General features: G+C 42.7%; 1 protein-coding gene across 2 annotated transcripts in view; it reads right to left on the bottom strand.

Moving 5' to 3' along the window:
* Positions 1-678: 678 nt before the first annotated feature.
* Positions 679-21,668, bottom strand: part of LOC147331874 (NACHT, LRR and PYD domains-containing protein 12-like) — a 36,732-nt gene continuing 15,742 nt past the window's right edge. For both annotated transcript variants that reach the window (XM_086288179.1, XM_086288180.1), the window contains 8 exons: positions 14,855-15,096; positions 12,948-14,751; positions 11,281-11,454; positions 8,642-8,818; positions 6,320-6,496; positions 5,110-5,286; positions 2,595-2,771; positions 679-1,931 (listed from right to left, as the gene is read on the bottom strand). In XM_086288179.1, coding sequence (XP_086144305.1) covers positions 1,919-1,931; positions 2,595-2,771; positions 5,110-5,286; positions 6,320-6,496; positions 8,642-8,818; positions 11,281-11,454; positions 12,948-14,751; positions 14,855-15,096 — 2,941 coding nt within the window. In that variant the 3' untranslated portion in view covers positions 679-1,918. The remainder of the gene's footprint in view (positions 1,932-2,594; positions 2,772-5,109; positions 5,287-6,319; positions 6,497-8,641; positions 8,819-11,280; positions 11,455-12,947; positions 14,752-14,854; positions 15,097-21,668) is intronic.

The raw sequence follows: 21,668 nt of genomic DNA on the forward strand, positions 1-21,668 counted from the left end.
TCTCAACAAGAAGTCTGGGCTCAGGAGAGCCCGAGTGCCCCGGAGGGACTTTCGTGTACACGATGGATGGGTGGCAGAAATGGAGGATCGTGTGCCTGGCAGGACTGTGGATCGAGGACGCTGAAGATATCTACCTATTTGGAACCATGATAACATATATATATATATATATATATATATATATATATATATATATACACGTGTGTATATATATATATATATATATATACACACGTGTATATATATACACACGTGTATATATATACACGTGTGTATATATATACACGTGTATATATATATATATATATATATATACACACGTGTATATATATATATATATATATATACACGTGTGTATATATATATATATATATATATATATATATATACACGTGTGTATATATATATATATATATATATATATATATATACACACGTGTATATATATATATATATATATATATATACATATATATATATATATATATATATGTATATATATATATATATATATATATATATATACACGTGTGTATATATATACACGTGTGTATATATATATATATATATATATATACACACGTGTATATATATATATATATATATATATATATATATATATATATATATATATATATATATATATATATATATATATATATACATACAGCAAGCCCCATGATGGACAAAATCCAACAGATGAAGAGAGCAAGCAGAGTCATTCAAATAAATCATGTCACTGTAATCCAGGGCGGGTAAAAGAAAAAAAGTGGCAGCAACAAGCTTTTTCCTGTGAAACATGATCTGTTCCTGGAAGAGAAGCCCAACTTCAGCCTCAGTGTCTTTATTAGATGTTCAATGTGTGGCTTATAGGAAGGACTGTCATCAACCACAATACCGAGGTATGTGTACGAGGCCACAACCTCTGACTTGGATTCTTGAGATCAAATATATTTTCCTTTGGGTTTGTTTTCTTCCCATTTGTGGCTTTAATGTAGTGTTACATCCTGTTTGTTTGCTTCCATCTGTATACATGTCCAGATTCACTGTTATGTTTCTATTCTTACATTGCTGTGTGATCACTGTTCCCTCTGCTGACTGATGTGACCTTTTGTATCTCACACTGATACTTGTCATATTTGTATCTGCGCCTAAAAGATAAAAAGTTTTCCATGCTAAAACACAGCTCCACCTCCTGCAGTTCTCCCTCTGAACCACTAGATGTCTCTGTTATCTAAATGAAGACGTGCAGCACAGCAACCACAGCAGCGCTCAGATCACACGTGTCCTGTTCTTATGTCTAAAAGCATGAAACAGGTGAGACAGGTGGGATCAATATTAATGTTGTGGAAATATATGAAAAAGCAACAGAAGAGTGAAAACATTTCGTGTTTCTAGAAAGATCTTTCAGCTCACAGCTGCTCACAGACTGTATTTACAAGTGACAAACTGCAACTCTACAGTACATCTACAGTATATATCAAATATGTTCTGTATTCAAATCTATTGAGTGATGTTTGAAAGTCTTTCCAGGTGAGTTTGATCCAGGAGGGTCTGAAGCCAGAGTCAGACAGAGACTGTGCAGAGACTGTAGAAGGACAGAGCAGCAGCAGAGCAGTCCAGATACACTGATGATCCTCTGTCAGATCCAGAGGGACACACAGGGCTGATGCTGGACTCTACATTGTGTCTGACAGTGGAGCTGTTCTCAGAGCAGTTCACTCTGCAGCACTGACAGTCATCTGCACTTCTTCTCATTCCTCTGTCAGTCACTGCTGGATGAAGCTCTCCTCTCCACCTCCCAGTAACATGGCCCAGTCAGAGCGTCTCTACACACAAGCTGCTGCTGCTTCAACCTCTCTGGATCATCAGGACACAGCTGCTCCTCTCAGCACACACACCGTCCTGTTTACCATCATCAGTACTTCCACCTGCAGAGAGAAGAAGGAAGAGCAGAGGAGATAAACGAGTGTTTCCAGAGACTCTTCATCAGCTGTCAGTCAGTGATGCAGCACATCCAGTATAAAGAGCAGCAGGGACGTCAGTGCTGGGACTGTACTAGGACTCATTGTTGCTTCACTTTTTCTAATCATTGGATTTTTATTGAAGTTGATGAAAATGTTTTTGACTCCTAGTTTGAGTTTGGACTTTCATTCATTAGAAGAACCTTGGTGTGTCCACTCTGAGCTCTGTAGGAACCCCAACAATCCAGATGGACGGTTCCAGCTGTTAACTGGAGGAATACCAGCCAAACATCTGCTCTCACTAAACTCTTCCTCACCTACAGACTGTGTTCTTCACTGCCTTAAATTCGGAAATTAATGCAGTCATTCGTCTGCGTGCTGCTTTGTTCAGAGAGCTGATTGGCTGTTGACAGTGTTTGATCAGAGCGTGTCAGCCGTTACCATGGTGACCATAAAGGTGAGAAACAGGAAGTGTTTGTGTCCAATCCTGAAGCCTGTCACCGTTCTCCTCTCACAGCTTCACTGAGAAGCTGCAGCTTTACAGGAAACACTGGATCTTTGTTTCATACTGACTGTGTTTAGTACAATACTGCTGACAGCACCACCCACTCACTCCATCACTCTACTGACCTCAGAAACTCCAGTCTGTAGTCTGGACTCTGCTGAAGATCAGACAGCTGCTTCACATCTGGATCCTTCAGGTTGTAGTTGTAGCTCAACTCCAGCTGTCTCAGATGGGAGGGGTTGGACTTCAGTGCTGCTGCCAGATAATCACAGCTGATCTTTGACAAACCACAGTCGATCAATCTGTATAAAGAATGAAAGATGTAAGTTTATTAGACAAAGTGCTTGAAATCATTCAGTGTTTCATCATCTGTTCAGAGCTGAAGAAGGTTCAGAATGTAGAAGTTTAGAAAATGGAAACTCCAAACAGCTGAAGCCAACAGGAAGCAGCTTCAAACAGGAAACTGTGCAGAGTTTCAGACTATATGTCCTGATGCAGCCAGTTGGATTTTGGAGATTTGAATCTCTGTTCTGTGACTAAGTCCTTGAATCATTTCTTCCAGTTGGTCCAACAAGACAGACTAAGTATTGGACATGTGTTGTGGCTCCATCAGGGGAGCTTCTAAATGTGATGTGATGGCCCCTCTGGGTCTGTCAGGTCACAGCACTGAAGAGAGCTCAAACTGGGCACACAGCTGTTCCAGTCTGGACCAAAGACTCTATACTGGGACTGAGGGACTGCTCTGACTGCACCCACTGGGACTTTTTAAAGGCTCATGTTCTCACTTAGATCATCGATTTCTACTGACATTTCTTTCTGGGAAAAATGGGGATTACTTTGGAAACAGGAAGTATTTTCCCCAATAAGCAGCCCTGGATTAGTAAATCACTCCAACATGTTCTCAGGCAGAAGAAGCTGTCTTGTTATGAGGGAGAGAAGAAAAAGATTGAGGCACAGAAACCTGTTGAAAGAGAGATAAAGCAGCTAAAATCAGGTGTAAAAGTAAAGCAGAGGATGAGCTGAATAAAGGACACTCAAGGCTGGCTTGGAAAGGAATGAAGTCCATGGTGGGGATGCAGGACAAGGAGCAAAGATGAATGTGATGCTGAATCAGCAGAAGACTTGGACTCATTTGATTCCAGCTTTGATCTCATTGATTTCAATGAAGAGCTTTGTGATTGTAGCAAAGGGCTGGTAGCTCTGAGAGTCCCACTGATGAGGTGTTTGTGTGGAAATCTCTTAGTGGGACCAAAGAGAGAAAAAGCCCTGGTCCTGATGCTGTGGGAGGGAGATGATTGAAGTGTGCTGTGAGGAACATTTTCCAGTCCTCCTTGGAACAACAGGAAGTTCCCAGCATATGGAAACAAAGGTTAAGTGTCCTATGGCACTCAGTGATGATGGTGCTGTGGCCCCACCACCTCCACCTCTTTGTAAAGGAACTAACTGTAATCTGAAGCTTCAAATGGAACTAAGACTTCCTCCACTAGGTGGCAGTGTCTGATGAGAAAGTGTTAGTGGAGCTGGCCTGGAGTCAGAAACAGGAAGATGCAGGATTTGGGCTGAAATGGGCAAAAGTGGTTCGCACTAGTGCCTTAAAGCAAGAAGGTTGTAGGTTGAAGCTTGTTGGCCTTTCTGTGGAGGTTGGATGTTCTCCCACAGTCCAATGAAATGCTGCTTAGGTTCATTGGTGCTTCTACATTGGCTGTAGGTGTGGATGTGAGAGAGTGCTTCTCTGTCTCTCTGTTGGCCCTGTGATGGACTGCTCACCTGTGCAGGTGGACCACGCCTCTTGCCCTATGACAGCTAGGGCACAGGCTGCAGCCCTGTGAGCCTAAGCTGAATAAACAGTTAGCAAACATGATCCATAGATGGCCTGAAATCCCCCAGTTAGCAGTTTGGTAGATAGCTATGACATGCTAATCCCATCCAGCAGCTGTATTCTACCTGTAAGCTGATCCCTGCTGAGCCAAAGCACTTTTTCATATACAAATTACAACCTTTAATAGAAACCTATTGGTCAGCATCTTATTAGCCTGCTGTTAGCTTCATTCCACAGAAAACTGAGAGAAACTAACAGAGTTGATAAAGAATAAAGAGAAATGTGCTGATTTAAAGCCTTTGAAGTGCTTCAGATGATCTCTGTCCACTTCTGTCCACTCATTCATTCATGTAAGCTTTCTAATGCAGCTTTGATCTTCACAGTCTGCTTCATGAAACTCATTCTAACCCTGAATGTCAGAGTGTTCCTCCTCCTCTTTCCCATCATTCATGCTGGCAGTGGAGGAGATTTGGATGTTGGACTGTGTTTGGATGATGTGTGTATGTTTGTGTTGGACTGCTGTCTGTAAAGCAAACGCACATTTTGCTTTGGATTTCAGTGTCACACAGACTTTAAGGTGGAATGAAGAGTTGGAGAGTTTCACAGTGAATCATCCAGTGGAGGATTTTTCTTCTTCTTTGAAGGTTTGAAATGTGAACATTGTTCTGCTGCAGTCAATGGACTAAACCAGAGAAGAAGAAAACAGACTTTACCATGAAGATCCTCAGTGTGGATCAGTATAATATCAGCCTGATGTCTGCAGTTTAGAGTCAGCACAACAATCATATTCATCTCAGCACAACTAAAACATGCTGACTGACCTCAGAGTTTCAAATCGACAACGTGGACTCTCCAGGAAACCACACAGATGCTTCACTCCTGAATCCTTCAGGTTGTTGTTGGAGCTCAGGTCCAGCTCTCTCAGATGGGAGGGGTTGGACTTCAGTGCTGCTGCCAGATAATCACAGCTGATCTCTGACAAATCACAGCTCACCAATCTGTATAAAGAATGAAAGATGTAAGTTTATTAGACAAAGTGTGAGCTTGAAAGCATTCAGTGTTTCATCATCTGTTCAGAGCTGAAGAAGGTTCAGAATGTAGAAGTTTAGAAAATGGAAACTCCAAACAGCTGAAGCCAACAGGAAGCAGCTTCAAACAAACACAACAAGAGAAAAAACTCTGAATGTTTCACATTAAAGTCGTACATTTCTCATAAAAACAGGACAAAGACTTGAAAAAGTCGTGTTTTTCCTTCCAGGAACCACATGGCTTCACTTTTAAAGGTGAAGTGTGACAGAAACGGACATATTTGAAGTCCAACACCTTTTTCCAGTCACATTATTAAAATGATGACAGATTACAAACTCTCAGCTGTGTCTGTAATCAAACCTCTGTAACTTTGCTTCACTTCAGCAGCATCAGCTCATGTTCACATGTTGATTCATGGTTTGCTTCAGTTTTTCATCGACTGCAGAAGATTTTGAAGGTTATCTGCTATAAAAAGCCAGAACAGGAAAACCTGCTTCATGTGTTTCTGTTTGATCCTCAGTGACTTTGACACAAAGGCCTCTGCTGTGATGATCACACCTCTGATCAGGTCTCACAGTGTCAGCTTTGTTTTTATACATATGGATATGTGCTGATAAATGATCAGAGTTAGAATATTTCCCACTGTCTGCTGTGTGCCGTGACCTTTGACCTGCTAAAGACAGTCAGCTGTGGATGATTCATTGTTGTGTCTGATACTTAGAACTGTGAGGAAGAAGCTACACAGTTAATCAGGGTCCCCTCTCTCTGAATCAGGAAAGGTGGGCAGGCCGCGTGTGGGCCGCGGGCCATACGTTGAGTCTCACTGTTTGAAATGTGAACATTGTTCTGCTGCAGTCAATGGACTAAACCAGAGAAGAAGAAAACAGACTTTACCATGAAGATCCTCAGTGTGGATCAGTATAATATCAGCCTGATGTCTGCAGTTTAGAGTCAGCACAACAATCATATTCATCTCAGCACAACTAAAACATGCTGACTGACCTCAGAGTTTCAAATCGACAACGTGGACTCTCCAGGAAACCACACAGATGCTTCACTCCTGGATCCTTCAGGTTGTTGTTGGAGCTCAGGTCCAGCTCTCTCAGATGGGAGGGGTTGGACTTCAGTGCTGCTGCCAGATAATCACAGCTGATCTCTGACAAACCACAGCTCTGCAATCTGTATAAAGAATGAAAGATGTAAGTTTATTAGACAAAGAGCTTGAAAGCATTCAGTGTTTCATCATCTGTTCAGAGCTGAAGAAGGTTCAGAATGTAGAAGTTTAGAAAATGGAAACTCCAAACAGCTGAAGCCAACAGGAAGCAGCTTCAAACAAACACAACAAGAGAAAAAACTCTGAATGTTTCACATTAAAGTCGTACATTTCTCATAAAAACAGGACAAAGACTTGAAAAAGTCGTGTTTTTCCTTCCAGGAACCACATGGCTTCACTTTTAAAGGTGAAGTGTGACAGAAACGGACATATTTGAAGTCCAACACCTTTTTCCAGTCACATTATTAAAGCAGACAAACTACAAGCTCATTTTCATTCCAACAAGTCATCTTCTGACCTGGACTAACAACACTGGTCTCTATGTGCAGCTGGCTGTGAGACCAGTGCTCAGGGAGCGTCTACAAAGTGCAACACTGAAAGAACATCACACACTCATTTGCTTCCAGCACTTTCACACAAACATCTACTGTCATCATTGTCACCAAACTCTGTGGATCCTTTATTGCAAATTCAAATGGGATCAAATGGTCAGACAAAAGAGGCTTATGAGGAAATATGATGAAATGTTGTGTATTAGCAGCAAGTTATTGAATCTTTTTCCTCAGAAACCAAACAAAATGACTGACAAACATGTTTTTACAAACTCAGTGTTGGACTTGGATCAGCAGGATAAGCTGATGTTTAAAGGCATTTGAGTCTCGCTGTATGAGAGTCCAGTTATTACTCAATATTTATGGATGATGTTCTATCAGTGTTGCACTTTGTAGACGCTCCCTGAGCCTCACAGCCAGCTGCACATGGACCAGCTGACATTACCCAGCATTAGAGGTGGCTGTAAAAAATTCATGTTCCCATTTAAATGGTTTTAATTTGAATAAAGCGATGTTGATTCATTCAATCCTGAATCGATGTTTAATATTAATGTATTTTGCCAGAATCTCAGCTTAAAGCTCCCAAAAGTATTTCAACAACAAGCAAACAGATAAAACAGTAAATGAGAGCAGCTAAACACACAAAGATGGAAACACAGAGCGTGGATCGTTCACTCGACGGCACGTACACGGACACGCCGTCGGGGCTGACAGTGGACAGCTCACAGATCCTGAAGCTGCAGGTTTCATCTGTCTCCAACCAAAACTGAGTGAAGCAGCAGCAGAAGAAGATCCAAACTCTGCTTTACGTTTGATGAACATCGTCATGAATTCTCTCTGACTTTGACCTTTACTTCCTGCACAGCTCTCTCTCTCTCAGTGTGCTTCAAGAACAGTTTACCTTCAGAAATCTGTTTCCTGCATGATTCACTGCTTATTACGCACCAGTCTGCTGTTGTGTTCACTGCTGTCAGCCTCCGAAAACAAAGCCTCATTTCTGCTGTTCAATACTGAAGAAATTTAAACCTTTTAAAATGATGACAGATTACAAACTCTCAGCTGTGTCTGTAATCAAACCTCTGTAACTTTGCTTCACTTCAGCAGCATCAGCTCATGTTCACATGTTGATTCATGGTTTGCTTCAGTTTTTCATCGACTGCAGAAGATTTTGAAGCTTATCTGCTATAAAAAGCCAGAACAGGAAAACCTGCTTCATGTGTTTCTGTTTGATCCTCAGTGACTTTGACACAAAGGCCTCTGCTGTGATGATCACACCTCTGATCAGGTCTCACAGTGTCAGCTTTGTTTTTATACATATGGATATGTGCTGATAAATGATCAGAGTTAGAATATTTCCCACTGTCTGCTGTGTGCCGTGACCTTTGACCTGCTAAAGACAGTCAGCTGTGGATGATTCATTGTTGTGTCTGATACTTAGAACTGTGAGGAAGAAGCTACACAGTTAATCAGGGTCCCCTCTCTCTGAATCAGGAAAGGTGGGCAGGCCGCGTGTGGGCCGCGGGCCATACGTTGAGTATCACTGTTTGAAATGTGAACATTGTTCTGCTGCAGTCAATGGACTAAACCAGAGAAGAAGAAAACAGACTTTACCATGAAGATCCTCAGTGTGGATCAGTATAATATCAGCCTGATGTCTGCAGTTTAGAGTCAGCACAACAATCATATTCATCTCAGCACAACTAAAACATGCTGACTGACCTCAGAGTTTCAAATCGACAACGTGGACTCTCCAGGAAACCACACAGATGCTTCACTCCTGGATCCTGCAGGTTGTTGTTGTAGCTCAGGTCCAGCTCTCTCAGATGGGAGGGGTTGGACTTCAGCGCTGCTGCCAGATAATCACAGCTGATCTTTGACAAACCACAGCTCACCAATCTGTATAAAGAATGAAAGATGTAAGTTTATTAGACAAAGAGCTTGAAATCATTCAGTGTTTCATCATCTGTTCAGAGCTGAAGAAGGTTCAGAATGTAGAAGTTTAGAAAATGGAAACTCCAAACAGCTGAAGCCAACAGGAAGCAGCTTCAAACAAACACAACAAGAGAAAAAACTCTGAATGTTTCACATTAAAGTCGTACATTTCTCATAAAAACAGGACAAAGACTTGAAAAAGTCGTGTTGTTCCTTCCAGGAACCACATGGCTTCACTTTTAAAGGTGAAGTGTGACAGAAACGGACATATTTGAAGTCCAACACCTTTTTCCAGTCACATTATTAAAGCAGACAAACTACAAGCTCATTTTCATTCCAACAAGTCATCTTCTGACCTGGACTAACAACACTGGTCTCTATGTGCAGCTGGCTGTGAGACCAGTGCTCAGGGAGCGTCTACAAAGTGCAACACTGAAAGAACATCACACACTCATTTGCTTCCATCATCCAACCTGAAGAGGAAACTGACGGCTCCCCTTCAAAGTAAAAGCTGCTCCTTTTGGACACAGTATCAAAGAAAGTCTACAGTATAACACAGAAAAGACAGAGCAAAGTTTTGGTTGGTTTTAAATTGTGCAGAAATGAAACAACACTAAGCTCAATTATGTGACAGACATTTCATCCCATGTCAGTTTGGCCTCATCCTGGGCCGGATTATCCAGCACACACTCTGACCACAGGCCCAGGGGCCACGCACAGCTGGGCTCCATCCAAGAGACAGGAAACAAACCAACACAATAATAAAAAGCACCATGTGATCTTCTTACATCTTCAAGACAAACATAGTAAAAACATGAGCATATTTGTTTCCTGATAAAATGATGTGACAGGTAGAACAGAGTAAAGTGGTGGTGTTACAGCCTTTCTCCCCTCTGCTGCCGAGGCTGTTAGTCTCTCCCAAACTCAGCTACAGGACTTCCAAATGAATGAAAGCAGCAGAAGTGGCTTTACAAATGAAAGAGGAAGAGGAGAAGAAGAGGAGAGGGAGGCCACCCTGACCATCACTCCAGCTGAAAACATCACACTTCCATTAAAGTTGGTGAGGAAATGTTGAGCAGGATGAGCTGCTGGCTAATCTGGAGGCTGTAGCAGCAGCTCACAGTCACAGTGGATTTCTACTCATGAAAAAGCTCTGGCTGCTTCATTTCTCATCTCATATCAGAGACTTTAAAGCTTCACTGAAGCTGTACTGTGATGCTTCCATATTCCAGTGAGGCCTCCATAATGATTTCAGCTGTTCTGTACACACACTGTGTGCCCTGTATGGCTCAAAGTCTCTGCAGCCTGTTTTTATCTGCTATCATCAGATCGTCATCATCCTCATTCACACCCCTCACACACTCTACAGCCTCATCAGCACTGACTTCATCTTCACTGACTGATGGAGCACAACATGAACCTGTGGAGGCTGAAACACTGTCCTGTCAAACATCTCCCCGTCACCACTCCACTTCTGTCAGCCTTTAAATGAACCCTGCTCAAGCCTGTCACTTCTGTTTGGAGCCAAAAGAAAAAACTGTTGTTCAGTCGTTTGGAAAGACTCAACATTTCTGAAAGCACTCAAACTTCTTCACATTTGTCAGACACATCCTGAACATTTAGGAACTAAAGAAAGTTCCAGGAGGGTGGCACGGATGCCCCTCCGGTGGTCCTCCTTGGGCTCTCGCACTCTGGGGCCTCTGGATGTCTGGAACCTGGATCTCCTCCATGCCTGCTTCATGCCCTGGGGGGCGGGGCTATGGCTCTCTACATCCTCTAGCAGACCATTACATGAAGAAACCTTTTGAATACAAGCGTGCTGATCCACACAGGTGTGCACACGGGTGTTCACTGTTCATAGACATAAACTACACCTCTATTGGTGCTATTTCCAAGCACATTGTGCGCTGTCGGTCCTGCTTGCTGCACAACAACATTCAATATTTAGTATTTACTGCTGTTTACACTAGATTAACGTGATGGTGTTGTGTTTAGTATGTTGCTGTTTTTTTTGCTTGTTTTCTCTTCTTTTTCTCTCAACAGGTGATCCAGAAGATTTCCCCCCCCCACCCCCCACCCCTTTCTCACTGTCCCTCTTCCCTTCTGTTTTTCTTTTCCTTCCTCTTTCTTTCTCCCTTTCCTGTCCCTCACTCATGTCTGTCCCGTCTGTAACAACTGAAAATAAAATAAAATAAATAATAAAAACAAAGGTCGATCAAATGGACCAATACGGCAATGCCACGATGATCCATTTGGCAAAGTACATCCATTGTGTCTCCTTGTTGGTCTTCAGACAACAATTCTGACGGATAAAGAACCAAATGGGACAGGCAAAAAGAAAAAAAAAGGAACTAAAGAAAGTTTCAAACATCAATCAAAGACCTGAAATATAGAAAAACTACAACAGCTGCAGACAGTGAACTCACCTCAGAGTCTCCAGTCGACAGTTTGGACTCTCCAGTCCAGCACACAGAAGCTTCATCCATGAATCCTGCAGCTTGTTCTCGCTCATGTCCAGCTCTGTCAGATGGGAGGGGTTGGACTTCAGAGCTGAGGCCACAACTTCACAGTGAGCCTCTGAGAGTCCACACAGAATCAGTCTGTGATGATAGAAAATATAAAATGTGTTATTATAAAAGCAGAAAATCTGCATTATAAACACAGACTGAATGTATATGAAGACAAAACAGAGTGAGGTCATAATCTGATGAATCTGCTCTTCACATCTGTGCTTCAGCTCCTCTTACTGTGTTTGACATGACACAGTGATTGAGTCTCTCTCAGACCTGCAGACTTTGAATGAGAATCTTTGTTTGGCTTTAATCTGTAGATGAAGGAGGAAGATGGAGTCACATTTAGGCTTCCATAATGTCCACAGTCTGTCACTGAGATCTGATCCAGAGTCAGAGTGAAGACACACATTTGGACTGTTTCCTGTTTTGAACATTTTGAATGAGTTGAGCTCAGTGAAGAGTTCCAGCTGGAAAGATGATCTCTGTTTGCTACCTGCTGTCAGGTACGACTGTTCACGTCCACACGCAGGAAAAACCTGCTGACTGTTACCAAACGGAGCAGAAATCTCATCACTGGACAATAATGATGGACTCAGAGCTGCTGATATCAGAGCTGATTTCAGGGGAACTAAACACAGAAATGATTGGCTCATTTTAGCTTTCTGAGCCATTATCTGCTGCTGTGTCGCTAGTTGGCAGAAAATGATTTGTATTCCTGTTCAGGGCTTCAGTGTTTATGAGTCCAGATCCAGGTGACAGCAAGTCAAAATGATGTTACCTGTCTGTGTCCAGCAGCAGCCTGTATTCACTTTGAATATTGTTATAACCTGACATGGATCAGTTTGTCTTTGATTGTTTGTAAATGTCACTGTTTCCATTGGACCTGAGTGACGGTACAAAGACAGAGAGGGAGAGAAAGGAGAGAGAGGATGGAGACAGCAAAGAGAGAGCAACAGAAACAGGTGAGAGTGGACAGGTGACCAAGGTCAGCAACCAATCAGAGAGCTTCTGTTTGACCCACAGTCACTGATGATGACTGCACATAACCATCAGTGTGTTACTCTGATATCAAATATGGATCCTGCTCTTATAATAACGATCATCAGATGATGTTATTGTGTTATTTTGTAGCTGAATACGATGTTTGTGTGATTATCAGTGAAAGAAGCAGTGAGGAGGATGGAGAGAGAGAGAGGACAGAGGCTGAAGTTAGAAACACTAAAAGGATTTTTCATGGATTTCATGGATGGTTTGATTTCCAGCAGGACACTTAAACATGTCAGTGGACGTCCTAAAGAACATATTCACTGATATGAAACGTGTCACTGAACAGGATCAATATCAGTGGAAACATGGTGGAAACAGCTGTGACTGCATGGATGTGACACACTTCAAATCTGTTCTCCACTCTTGGATTTGGGATCCATGGAGCTGCTGCTGAGTCTGTACAATAAAGGAATGGTGTGGAAGGTTGCAGCGTACGGACACAAACACTTTGTGGTTACAATCTGATTTTATTTTCAAAATTAAACTTCTAACCTACACTGATCAATGATGTTAATGATCACATCTGGACTCACCCAGCCTTTCTGCAGTTCCTCACAGCTGGAATCAGTCTCTGTCGTCCCTGCCATGATGTGTTGTACTTCTGCAGGTCCAACTCATCCAGAACCTCCTCTGACATCTGCAGCATGAAGGCCAGAGCTGAGCACTGGATCTCAGAGAGTCTCTTCTTTGATCTGTTCTCTAACTTCAGGAACTCTTGGATCTCCTGATGTACTGAGAGGTCGTTCATCTCCATCAGACAGTGGAAGATGTTGATGCTTCTGTCAGGAGAGATTTTATCACTGTTCATCTCCTTCAGGTTGTTGACGACTCTCTGGATGGTTTCTGGACTGATCTCTGTCTGACCCAGCAGACCTGCTAAGAGTCTCTGGTTGGACTCCAGACAGAGGCCATGAAGGAAGCGGACAAACAGGTCCAGGTGGCCATTTTTACTCTGGAGGGATTTCTCCATGACTCTCATAAGCAAATCATCAGAAAATGAAATGTAATAGTAAGGATCATCTGGATTATTTTCCAGGAAGTTCTTCAGCACCTCTGTCTTCCTATTGGTGAGACAGTGGAACATGTAGACAGCAGCCAGAAACTCCTGGATGCTCAGATGAACAAAGCAGTAGACTGGTTTCTGGAAGATCACACACTCTCTTTTGAAGATCTCTGTACAAACTCCTGAGTACACCGAGGCCTCTGTCACATCCAGACCACACTGCTCCAGGTCTTCTTGGTAGAACATAATGTTTCCTTTCTCCAGATGTTCAAACGCCAGCCTCCCCAGCTTCAGAAGAACTTCCCTGTCAGCCTCCGTCAGCTCCTGTGGACTCGTCTCATGTCCCTCGTGGTACTTGTTCTTCTTCCTCTTTGTCTGAACCAGCAGGAAGTGTGAGTACATGTCAGTCAGGGTCTTGGGCAGCTCTCCTCTCTGCTCTGTAGTCAACATGTGCTCCAGAACTGTAGCAGTGATCCAGCAGAAGACTGGGATTCTACACATGATGTGGAGGCTCCTGGATGTCTTCATGTGGGAGATGATTCTGGACAGCTCTTCATCACTGAATCTCCTCCTGAAGTACTCCTCCTTCTGGGCGTCAGTGAAGCCTCGTACTTCTGTTAGCCTGTCAACACATGTAGGAGGGATCTGATTGGCTGCTGCAGGTCGGGAAGTTATCCAGACGAGAGCCGAGGGAAGCAGATTCCCCTGGATGAGGTTTGTCAGCAGCTGGCTGACTGATGACTTCTGTGTGACATCAGACAGCAGCTTCCTGTTGGTGAAATCCAATGAAAGTCTGCTTTCATCCAGGCCGTCAAAGATGAACAAAAGCTGAGAGACAGCCAGCTTCTCTGCTGTGACCTTCTGTAATGTTGGATGGAAAACATGGAGCAGCTCCAGAAGACTGTACTGCTCCTCTCTGATCAGGTTCAGCTCCCTGAATGAAAGCAGAACCACCACACTGACATGTTGGTTCTCCAAGCCCTCTGCCCAGTCCAGAGTGAACTTCTGCACTGAGAAGGTTTTTCCAACACCAGCCACGCCGTTGGTCAGAACCACTCTGATGGGTCTCTGTTGGTCAGGTAAGGCTTTAAAGATGTCCTGGCACCTGATTGGAGCGTCATGGAGGGCGTCCATCTTGGAAGCAGTCTCCAGCTGCCTCACCTCATGTTGGGTATGAAGCTCTTCATTCTGTCCCTCTGTGATGTAGAGCTCAGTGTAGATGGTGTTGAGGAGGGTTCTACTTCCTGTTTCATCACTTCCTTCAGTCACACGTTCACATCTCCTCCTCAGACTGACCTTATGTTCATCTAAAACCTCCTGCAGACCAACATCTGCTGAAAGAAAGAAAAACAGAAAGAAAACTCTTCAATGTCTGAACAACACAAGAAGTCCAGTTTTCAGAAATGAGTCCATCAGCAGACAGATGTTCAGTCTTACTTTGTACACAGCTGCTCTGACTGGCTGTCTGCAGTCCAGCTCTGCTTCTGGATCTTTCTCCACACTGTGGACAGGAGGAGTCTCCTGATGAAGCAGACTGGTCCCAGTATGAGGGGATGCACTGTCTGCAGAACCAGTGTCCACAGCTGGTAGAGACTGGATCCTTCAGGACGTCCTGACACAAAGCACAGCAGGACAGCTGCTCCTCCTCACAGACACCACTCCTTTTCCTCTTCCTCCCTCTGTGAACACATTTCTTTATCACTAAAAACATTGACTGTTAGTGACAAACATCCAGATTTGATGACACTGTGCAGAAGCTGTGATGGTGACACAGAAAAGTCAAAGTGGAGATACTTCTGTCCACCTTTGATTAGACTCATTACAAAAAGGAAAACAAAGTTTGAACACAGTCATGTTTCCAGTTCACTGACTTACATTTATTCCATGGACACTCACTCTAACCTGAACCACAGCTACAACCCAACATTGTTGAGGCCTCATCTCCTCCTTTCCTGACTGTAGAGGTTAAATATGCAACAACCAACAAATAAAAGAATTTGGTTCATTTCAAAGAAATTCACACGGTGACCAAGTAAAGTAACCGTAGTAAAGGAGACAACATCCCGTTGATGGTGGGATTATTTGAAAGATTTGCTTTAGTCACGTCACCAAATGCAGTTGAACCACCCGTGGATCCATGTTTGACCATTCTACCACTCTGAGCTCTGCTTTTTAATCATTTTATTATTATCATCATTCATTTATTCATTCTTTGGAGGGGGGCTATTTCCTAATGCCGCCCTAATAAGGTGATGTTCAAGGGGAAATATAACAGAAACTATTTCAGTGTTATTCATTAATAAATTAACAGATAAACTGTGAAGAAGAAAAAAACTGAGATTTAAAGGAGAGAGTGAGAAACTTGATCATCCATCCTCATAATACATGTTTATCAGTATCTGCTGTGACCATACTGCAGTAATAACTACAAGTCTGCATTTCTGTGACTGTTGATCAATCACAGCAGGAATCTGAGCTCATCTCTGCACACAGAGCAGCTTCAGCTCTGGGATAAACTGCTCGCTTCACGTCCTTCTCAGCTCACAGACACTCATCCTGATATTTTCCTTTAACATTTGATGGTATAATTCATCTGAGTTTAAACTTTATCTGCATAAATACAGAAAAACAGACCCAAACACCAGAAACCATCAGTTTCACCATGTAGAATATATTGCTGTTTCCTTGCTTTTAATTCAGAGAGAAACTCTGATTTTGATTTTCTCTGTTCTCTTTGCCACGGCCCATCCCAGCAGCAGCTGAAGCAGCTGACTGTCACAACACTGAATAACACTTTAGGAGGAACGTCTTGATGCTTTCTCAATCATCCAGGAAAGTAAATCTCCAAAAGTTGATTCTGTTCATCTGGACGTAGCATAAATGTGGTTATCCCAGCTGGACTTTTGTCAAAGCTGGAAAGGCTCCTAAAGAAAGCTCCAGCCGATCCAGGAGAGAAGGACAACCGCTGCCCAAGAGAAAACCTGTAGTGATCCCGTGTCAGGAGTATCGGAGCAGTTGAGATGCATTTTTTCTAAACACCAGGTAGGGCTGCACGATTTTGCATAAAATGAGAATCACGATTTTTTGGCTTAGAATTGAGATCACGATTTTCTCACGATTTTCTTTTCCAGTATAAATATTTATTGCACTTATTAACTGCACATCAACTTCGTAACAGTTGAGACTGAACATAAAAACAATAAATAAACATAAAAACAACAAATGTCTCACATTTTGTCGTTGCCGAAAATGTACTGCTTGAAATTCCGTCTCCACCGTTGCTCGACGCTGCGTGTACAGAGCAGGTAGTGCAACAATAGAAAAATAGTTGGCACTGTGTAGCGTTTGTCTAGGGTGTTGATCATTTTCCTAAATCCCTCGTTTTGCACAGTGTTGATGGAGCCATATCTTTGGTCAGGTGATAAGTGATAGCCTCCGTAATGTCTTTGTGCCTGCGGGAGTTCGACGGGTATAGGGAAGCGCTGTATAAGGTTCCTGTTATTGATGTTTGGGTGGTTGACCGGGACGGATTTTCTCCAGTCACTTTCTCGTCATCCCTGACGTGCTCTCCGTTGTTTTTTCCTGCTAATTTTAGCATCACACGGCACAGCTTCTGTATCACGTGGTATAAGGCTCCGCCCTTGTCATTTGTTGAGCAGGAAGAGTGAGCGCTTGTTTTCATGCAGAGTACGTCCCGGATCAAAATGCGGTACAATCATCGTCTTTTTTTTCTTTTTTTTAAAAATTGTTGTCATTTGGAAATGAGATCGCACATAAGTATGAATTGAGATCGCGATTTTCTAACGATTAATCGTGCAGCTCTAACACCGGGTCTCTGTGTCTTTTAAACCCAAAACACCCTGCCCCAAAAACTGGTCCACCCCACAAATCGGGTCCCCGACACAAACAGAGTAACATAGTGTACGCTGTTAAGTGCAGGAGGATTGTCAGGATTTATACATCGGGGAAACCAAACAACCTCTGGCTACAACACAGCAGAGCCACCTCGTCAGGCCAGTCTGTTTACACCTACAGGCCAGTGGACACTCTTTCAATGATGAGGATGTAACATCCTGGACAGGGAGGAACGCTGGTTTGAGGGCGGAGTCAAGGAGGCCATTTACGTGAAAAGGGAAAGACCATCTCTGAATAGAGGAGGGGGCCTAAGGGTACATCTGTCACCATCTTACATGCTGTGATTGCAGCCATTCCCCACCTCTCTGTGAATGGGACTCATGGCCATTGATCAGTGATTGTTGATCAATGGTCATGAGAATTTTCCAGATGAACAGAATTAACTTTTGGAGAAAGTTCAATCAGCATTTCAGATATAAGAGGGTATTTTAACACCAACATCAGTCCTTCTACTTAAGTATGTTTGCCTCTTTGTTTACGCCTAAATTAACTTTACTGTTAACGAGTTTTCATGTTTTTATAATCCACCAGTGTGCTCATGCTTTTTTAAGTGAAAAGAGATTTTTAATGATCAAATATAATTATTTTTGTTATTTGTGGATTTTAAATGTCCTTGACAGAGACAGATGATAATCATTATTCTGCACTGTGGTCTCAGGTTTGGTCGAGGTAGCACAAAGAATGGCTGGCTATGTTGAACTTCCTCCTGGGATCTACACTAAGAAGTGAGTCCAACATTAGCAGGGTCTCTTCCCTTTATCTGGATTCACTTTAGCATCCACAGTCACGTGAAGCTTGTTATTAACTCGATAAGTCAACCCAGGGTTTCAGCTGAGCGTTCACATGAAACACGTGGTGTTGGCAGCATCTGATCAATCATATTCATGGAGACGTGTATCAGCAACAGAGCAGCTGAGTTTGCAGGAGGAAGTCAAACTAAACCACAGGAACAATATGAGGAGATTACACACATAATAAAATACTAGCAGTAACACAGCTGCTGCAGACAAATCAGTCGTGTGATCGTGTGTGAGAGGAGACGGACAGTAAAGGAGTTTGCTATTAAAAGCTCTGTATGAATGTGGGAGCATTTGAAGGGCTTTAAAAAGGCCAATATAAAATAAAAGGCAGCAAAACTGCTGACTGTGAAAGTCACCAGACTTATCAGAGCTCTATGATTAAGACCTGTAAGAACACCTATTTGTACTTGTTGGCATTATATCAAATACACACGTATATTAAGCCTTTGTTTGAATTTGTTACTTTCAGACTGTGAAACATCACAGAGGCTGCAGCTGCAGATCTTTTATTCACCTGGAAATTTACTTTAAATGTTAGATGGAAAATTAACCAAAGTAAGAACAATAATCCATAAACCTTCATAAAGACAAACATCTCCCCAGCTTCTGAAGTGTCACTGAAGGGAAAAACTATTTGTCCTCCTCCATCCAGCAAACACAACGTTTCTTGGAAGAGCTCCGCACCAGCCTATAATTTTTTACTCATAACCTCCTTTTTTATGACACCTTTCTGTTGATTCCTGACGTTTGTATATATTTTATAACAATGACGAAACCTAAAGCTTCAAAAGCCCGTGAAAAGACTGAGAAAATTGGAGAAGATGAAGGTGAGCCAGCGAGTGTGGCTAACGAGCACGTGCTAGCTGAGGAGCCAAGTGCAATTAGCCCCGTGACTTCCCAAGTAGCTAACCCGACGTCGGCCGACATAATGAGTGCAATTGCTAGATTGGAGACTTCGGTTGATAGCAAATTAACTGCTATTTCAACCACGATGAACGCTGTGGAGACCACTCTTTCCACGTTAACTGGGAGGATACATGATATTGAGGAAGCTGTAAATGGGCATGACGAGAGGATTGCCGTTTTAGAGGCGCTCTGCGACTCACTCCAGAAAGGATACGATTTACATCACAAAAAATTGGATGACCTCGAGTCGCGGTCAAGACGACAGAATATCAGGATCCTTGGAGTTGCGGAGGGGACAGAGAAAGGAAACCCACTGGACTTTGCTTCTGAGCTAATTCCTAAGCTCCTGGGGAGTGAGAACTTCACGGGCAGGGTTGTGGTGGATAGAGCACACCGTGCCCTGGGCCCCAAGCCAGCTGACGGGGACCGGCCTCGTCCTTTAATTGTAAGGCTGCACTACTATCAAACCCGCGAGCGTATCCTGAGGCTGGCAGCACAAAAAGCTGCGCTGCAGTACGACGGGGCGAAAGTTTTCATCTTTCCTGATCTGACCGCGGAGGTGCTGGCACGGCGCAAGAAGTTTGAAGAAATCCGCAAACGGTGCAGGGCGGCCAATCTACGCTACGGCTTTAGTCATCCGGCTCGATTTCGGGTGACGCTGGACGGGGTCACACAGACTTTTGATAAGCCGGAGGCAGCCAAAAGATTCCTGGACCAGAAACTGGCCGTGGGTACAAATGAGTAGGGCTTTTTAACACAACGGTTTACTTCCTCAGGTATATGTTTTTTCTGCATAAGCCTTATTTTTGCTGTTCTTATGGGCGTGTTGATGTGGGCTCATACAGCTTAGGTCAGTATTATTGCTGTTATTACTTCCTACAATATGGATAGTATAAGCCCTCAGGGTCTTTGTTTACTCTTTGATTTGCTGTATGGGAGCCTAGTAAAGCTCACACATATATGGTTTATACGGCTTTTGTTTTTCATTTATCTGAATTTTCTCTTTTTCTTTTATAAAGTGTCTTATAAATCTCCCTTTGCTGGTGTGGGGTTGCGGGATGGGTAAGGGGTAGGATTGTAGCTACTACTATGTTCCTATTGGATATGTTGGATGGAGAAGGGCTTCAATTGGGGAGGCCCCTCATTTTTGGTGGGACTGTTCTTAGTGTTTTATGTTTGGATGTTTTTGTTCTATGGTGGTACAGAGTGTATAACTACTGGTTAGCTAGTCAAATTAGGATAAGTAACATTTATGTTAAACACATTCAATAAGACTACACTGAGGTTGGTCAGTTGGAATGTGAAAGGCCTGGGTAATCCTGTAAAAAGGGCTAAAGTTCTTGCACACCTTTAACTATTGCAACCTGACATAATTTTTTTACAGGAGACGCATGCTAAGCGCAAAGTTCAATCTGTGCTCCGTGCTAATTGGTTGGGTCAGGCATACAATGCTAATTTTGGAGCTAAAGCAAGAGGGGTTGCAATTTTGTCCAGGAAGAATATTCCTTTCTGTCAAAGCACAGTTACTGTGGGTCCAGGGGGAAGGTACCTAATTCTTACAGGTCTCTTGAACTCCTTACCCGTCACTTTTGTAAACGTATACGGTCCTAACTTTGATTGCCCTGAGTTTTTTCAAAACATTTTTTGAATTGGGTGATAAGCCTCATAGGTTACTTACAAGATTACTTAGAAAAACACAAGCATCACAAACGATACTATCAATCAACAACAAACATGGGCGGACCACTAGAAACCCCCAAGAAATAAACAAGTGTTTTGAAGATTTTTATCATGATCTTTATAGCTCTAAGAGTTCTGCGAGTCAGTCATTAATTGAGGACTTTCTGGAAAAGTGTGATCTCCCAAAATTAGACGATGAGGCAGTTGAAGATTTGGAGGCGGACTTCACATTAGATGAGATTAAGACAGCTATTCAACAGATGTCAAATAATAAGGCCCCTGGGCCAGATGGTTTTGGAGCAGAGTTTTATAAAGCTTACTCCTCATTGCTAGCCCCTCTGATTTTGCGTATGTTTAACTATTCAAAATTGTCTGGCTCTTTGCGAAGTTCATTATATCATGGTGTAATTTCATTGATTCTTAAAAAAGATCGCGATCCTATGTCTGTCTCGTCCTATCGGCCTATATCTCTCCTTTCTGTTGAGACCAAGATATTAACAAAAGTGTTATCAAACCGCCTTAAAGATCATATTGCTAAACTTATCCATCCGGATCAAACAGGGTTTATCCCTAACCGCTACATTTATTTTAATTTGCGTAGATTATTTAATCTCATATATAGTCCTGCTAGGTGTTCAGATGATTCTGTGGTAATAGCTTTGGATGCTGAAAAAGCTTTTGATCAGGTCGAGTGGCCGTATATGTTTACTGTATTATCCAAATTTGGATTTGGTGATTCTTTTATCAATTGGATTAGAATTTTGTGCAAAGGACCTATGGCCTCGGTAAGGACTAATAATGATGTATCAGACCATTTTCGATTGCACAGGGGCACGCGACAGGGAGATCCCATTTCTCCTTTTATTTTTGCCCTGGCCCTAGAACCTTTAGCAGCTCGTATACGGCTAAGTTCTGATATACTACTGATTATACATCAGGGTGTTCCTCAT

This window comes from Aulonocara sp. 'chitande type north' Nkhata Bay, linkage group LG4, assembly GCF_057382095.1.
Source record: "Aulonocara sp. 'chitande type north' Nkhata Bay isolate Kocher_YH1m ecotype deep benthic linkage group LG4, A_spYH_male_GT1.1, whole genome shotgun sequence".
In the NCBI taxonomy this organism is placed as follows: domain Eukaryota; kingdom Metazoa; phylum Chordata; class Actinopteri; order Cichliformes; family Cichlidae; genus Aulonocara; species Aulonocara sp. 'chitande type north' Nkhata Bay.